The following is a 5,218-nucleotide window of genomic DNA, read 5'->3' on the forward strand; positions in this document are numbered from 1 at the left end:
GGACATTAAACTTAGGTAAAATTCTAAATGTTCAGATTTTTTTGTCAAACTTTTTTGTAACCCTGTTTTCCCCTTAATATGAACAGAGCACGTCTACGGGCATTCTTATTAGACATTCTCTGATATGAATAAGGGTTAACTACCCTGCATGCATTGCAAATTAGATTTTTTTTTAATCTAATCGAACCAAAAAATATTTTATAAAATGTTTAATATTCCCATATTTTATGTTATAGTTTTATTTTGTTGTCAGAACAAATCATAATGGGCTTATTGGCCATTCACATACTAATAAGACAGCTTTGTCACTCATACACTTCTGACAAAATTTCTAAAACCGTTCAGTTGATAAACGTTTACACAACAACGACATCTAGAGGTCACAAGCTAGCTAACATAGGCTAGGAATCGTCACTGACATTGGGTTATGTATGTAAAAAACAACAACAACTGATATTTCGATTTACGATTATATCTAATCTTCTCAAAAGCATTAATGTTTATTGTGCTCTAAAACAGATGTGGGTGGAGCACGCACAGACTTACTACCTGTGGATATTACGTCTTAAACAAACGCATTCTAGATCATAATAATAATAATACCAAGGCGGTCAGTTATTGATCCATGATTTTGTGTAAATGCACTCTTATATATTTATAGGCTACTACGGTATTACATTTGGCCAAAATCTTCCAAATCATTGCTCAATGGTTCCCCACTGCACATACAGTATAATGCTATTTCAGTTCATTGTAACGATGCCCAGTCTGTCCTTCAGCACTGACGCATGCGTAGACGCTCAGTTCCCGTGTCGCCATGTCTGAAACGCATGCGCAGTGTGAGGCGCAAGCGGCACCATATATAAGCTCGCGAGCCTCTGCCCCATTCCACCTTCAGCCATTTTAACGATGTTGGGAGCTGTGGGACGCTGCTGCACCGGGGCTTTGCAAGCTCTTAAGCCCGGGGTGACCCCCCTGAAGGCCCTCAACGGAGCTCCAGCAGCACTGTTTTCTCGTAAGTAGAAATAATTGTTTTTTAGAATGATTGTTTTTAACTCAGTTCTTCTGACAGCAAACGTCACCGCCAGCGCGAGACTGCTAAATGGCAGCATGCGGACAAGCAAGTGCAGGCCGCAAAGTTTTTACTGGAATATTTTCAATGATTGCTCTCGCCTGATGCTCTGCGTGTATGTTGATTTGTGGTAGATATATGCTGCCATAATGGAATACTTCATTTAATGATAACAACTAATTCTGGTTGGTAGGAAAACCGGAATGACCTTTATGTGTCATGGAGAGGAGGCTCGCGCTGCTAGCTGTGTTCGCAGCTCGCGAGGTCATGGCTCAGATAAACGTGGAATACGATCACAAGTTAATGCAACCTCATTTATGAACCTACACAAGTTTTAAGTGCATATTGCAGGCGGTTCCCAGCAGATTTTAACCGCTTTATCTATAGAACATCGACTTGTTTAGGTGCATTCATTTGCCTGTTTTGATTTATCCGGTCAATAAACAAACTACATCGACACGACTTTCAGAATAGCTTATATATTTTTGTAATTTGGTTTAAATTACAAATAGGTAATTTATGTCAGTTGCATGTGATCCTCAGCTGTTACTTTTCCTCCCCTTCAGGCAGGGATTATGCCGCTCCTGCCGCTGCTGCTGCCGCCGCCAGCGGGCGTATCGTTGCGGTCATCGGTGCCGTAGTGGACGTCCAGTTTGACGAGGGTCTGCCCCCCATTCTCAATGCCCTGGAAGTTGCTGGCCGTGACAGCAGGCTAGTCCTGGAGGTCGCTCAGCATCTGGGTAACATGTCTAAAGCTTGACTGAAACTGATTGTTTAATGCTAAAATCTGAATTGTAAAGTCATGATGAATTTGTACATGCAAATGATAGTTTTTGCTGTTCTTTAGGGGAGAGCACCGTTCGTACCATTGCTATGGATGGTACTGAGGGACTGGTGCGTGGCCAGAAGGTTCTTGACACTGGTGCCCCCATCAGAATCCCTGTGGGACCTGAGACGCTTGGCAGGATCATGAATGTCATCGGTGAGCCCATTGACGAAAGAGGACCAATTTCCACAAAACAGTGAGTATTTATGAAGCGCACTTAGAAACCTTGTTTTTGCTAGCTAATTTTATGGCTGTTATGCCTCTTGTAAAGTATATCATTGTCTATTTATTGGTGCAGATATATTTGTGGCAATGTCTTTAAAAGTTTAATATTGTGACCTGTTCTTCAGGACTGCCCCTATCCATGCTGAGGCACCAGAATTCACAGACATGAGTGTCGAACAGGAGATTCTGGTCACAGGAATCAAGGTTGTAGACCTGCTGGCCCCCTATGCCAAGGGTGGCAAGATTGGTATGTGTGTACACTACCATACAAAAGTTTGGGGTCTGCAAGTGTTTTTTTTTTTGTTTTTTTTGTGACCTATTCCACAAGGATGCATTAAATTGATCAAAAGTGAGAGTAAAGTTATTAATGTAACTTTACAAAAGATTTCTTTGTCAAATAATCATGAGAAAAGTATCACAGTTTCCACAAAATTAAGAAGCCCAGCTGCTTTCAACATTGAAAAGCACTTCTTGAGCAGCATTTCAGCATATTAGAATGATTTCTGAAGGATCATGTGACGCTGAAGACTGGAGTAATGATGCTGAAAATTCAACTTTATCACAGGAATAAATAGGATTAAGATATTAAGTTATTTTAAGTTGTAGTAATCTCACAATATTACAATTCAAATTGATTTAAAATGCAGCTTTATTTTTTATTTATTTTTTAAACATGTTGATGAAGATCTTACTGACCCCAAACTTTTGAATGTTTTTATTTATTAATTAAAATTGTAGCAGAACATGTTTGGTTTGATTTGACTAAAGGCACCTTCTCATTTCTTCAGGTCTTTTTGGTGGAGCTGGTGTGGGAAAGACTGTATTGATCATGGAGCTGATCAACAATGTGGCCAAGGCTCATGGTGGTTACTCCGTGTTTGCTGGCGTGGGAGAGAGAACCCGTGAGGGAAACGATCTCTACCATGAGATGATTGAGTCTGGTGTCATCAACCTGAAGGACACCACCTCAAAGGTAACTTGTAGATCTAAATATCCTCTGATACAGTAGTTAAATTTGGTCCATCTTGAGAACTGCGGTAAGTTATGAGGTCCTCTTGGTTCCCGCTAGGTGGCGCTGGTGTACGGACAGATGAACGAGCCCCCAGGTGCCCGTGCCCGTGTGGCTCTGACTGGATTGACCGTTGCAGAGTATTTCCGTGACCAGGAGGGGCAGGATGTGCTGCTCTTCATCGACAACATTTTCCGCTTCACCCAGGCTGGATCAGAGGTCAGTTTTGGGATTGTTTAGAAGTCTAAACTTGCATTTTGTTAGTCAGAAATTAGTGTTCTAAAAATTGGGTTTCATTTCTATTCTCATAGGTGTCTGCCCTGCTGGGTCGTATCCCCTCTGCTGTGGGTTATCAGCCAACTCTGGCCACTGACATGGGTACCATGCAGGAAAGAATCACCACAACCAAGAAGGGTTCAATCACATCTGTGCAGGTATGCCTCCTCTTGTTTGCACCGCACACACTCCCACTTCTTGGATCTCTTCATGTTCTTCAACGTCATTGTTTCTCATAGGCCATCTATGTGCCTGCTGATGACTTGACTGATCCTGCTCCTGCCACCACATTCGCTCACTTGGATGCCACTACTGTGTTGTCCCGTGCCATTGCTGAGCTGGGCATCTACCCCGCCGTGGATCCACTGGATTCCACCTCCCGTATCATGGACCCCAACATTGTGGGATCTGAGCATTATGATGTAGCCCGTGGTGTCCAGAAGATCCTCCAGGTGAGCGCCAACGAGTAAAGGCTTCATCGGAGTACTTCACTCCATTTTGAATTCCAATCCATGACCTTGTTCCTGCTCTTCTCTGTGTAGGACTACAAGTCCCTGCAGGATATCATTGCTATTCTGGGTATGGATGAGTTGTCTGAGGAGGATAAGCTCACAGTGGCTCGTGCACGTAAGATCCAGAGGTTCCTGTCCCAGCCCTTCCAAGTCGCTGAGGTCTTCACTGGACACATGGGCAAGCTGGTGCCCCTGAAAGACACCATCAAGGGCTTCAAGGCCATTCTCGATGGTAAGTCAAGTCCTTCCGTTTGTCTTGGCTGTTTTTATTAGTCTCTTGGGAATATAATACTGTTTTTATTCAGTGTTGCTCATAGTGTTCGTTTTTCCCTAGGTGAGTATGATCCTTTGCCCGAGCAGGCCTTCTACATGGTGGGCCCCATCGAGGAGGTCGTCCTGAAGGCAGAGAAACTGGCTGAGGAGCATTCGTAAATGTGTCAGGGCAGGTTGAATGAAAGAGGGAAGCACTTGGTTTGTAACGTCACATTCAAAAACAAATTGTATCTTTATCGCTGGTCATTTCTGAAGTTATATTTAATGATGGAAATAAAACTGTCTTACCGTGAACTGTTTCTTTGTCTATTTTTGTTTAATTTAAGAAGTTGCCTGTTGTCCTATAAACCTACATCATATGATGCATGAATTTCTAAGGCCTCTAAACCATCAACTTCATTATAGTGCCTTCAGACCTCTAATACATAGTTTTGTATCTGCTATGAAGACTTAAGCATAAGAAACGTCAATATTTTACATGTTCATCTCTGTCATGTCTTGTCCAGAGCTTTGACATTGGGAAACAGAATGACTGCTGGTATTTATATGCATATTATGTAAATAGTCTGTTACACTTATAAAAAATCTCATTGATTTACATAAGCCATTTCATTTTACACTGGACATCTAAACAACAATGTGAATGTCAATATAAGTGACAATGAACTTTAAATGTTCTCACTTTTTTTATTTTAAGGAGCTGCTGCTGAATTTAAACAGGAATAGACTTATGGAATAAACAGTTATTTACAGTTTAAAAAAATTATTCGGTTACATAGTTCTTCTAGAATACTATTCTCATAAAGGTGGGACAATTTATCTCTGATTCTGGGACAAATGGGATACCATGAAAAAAATCAAGAGAATAGTTGGCACATAAAAGTTTAGAACGCTGATAGACTACCACACCTTTTGGCACAACAATATATTTTTGGTCTTTGACAACTGATAATGTATCAGCATATGCATTTAGTATTAATAACTCGCGCATAAAATATATATTCCAAATGGTGATGTTTAGAAAA

General features: G+C 41.3%; 1 protein-coding gene across 1 annotated transcript; it reads left to right on the plus strand.

Annotated features, from left to right (window-relative positions):
- Positions 1-857: 857 nt before the first annotated feature.
- Positions 858-4,487, plus strand: atp5f1b (ATP synthase F1 subunit beta). Its single transcript, XM_082155593.1, has 10 exons — positions 858-1,015; positions 1,639-1,812; positions 1,920-2,094; positions 2,249-2,370; positions 2,912-3,096; positions 3,193-3,351; positions 3,444-3,566; positions 3,648-3,860; positions 3,951-4,152; positions 4,255-4,487. Exons 1-10 carry the CDS (start codon positions 910-912, stop codon positions 4,350-4,352), a joined length of 1,557 nt encoding a protein of 518 aa, XP_082011719.1. The 5' UTR covers positions 858-909; the 3' UTR covers positions 4,353-4,487.
- The last annotated feature ends 731 nt before the right edge of the window (positions 4,488-5,218 follow it).

This window comes from Leuciscus leuciscus (assembly GCF_965113295.1).
Source record: "Leuciscus leuciscus genome assembly, chromosome: 23".
NCBI lineage: Eukaryota > Metazoa > Chordata > Actinopteri > Cypriniformes > Leuciscidae > Leuciscus > Leuciscus leuciscus.

Coding starts and splice junctions, on each gene's coding strand:
- atp5f1b (XM_082155593.1), top strand. CDS start 910: ATGTTGGGAGCTGTGGGACGCTGCTGCACCGGGGCTTTGCAAGCTCTT. Junction 2,371..2,911: donor TGCCAAGGGTGGCAAGATTG/GTATGTGTGTAC, acceptor TCATTTCTTCAG/GTCTTTTTGGTGGAGCTGGT. Junction 3,861..3,950: donor GTGTCCAGAAGATCCTCCAG/GTGAGCGCCAAC, acceptor TTCTCTGTGTAG/GACTACAAGTCCCTGCAGGA.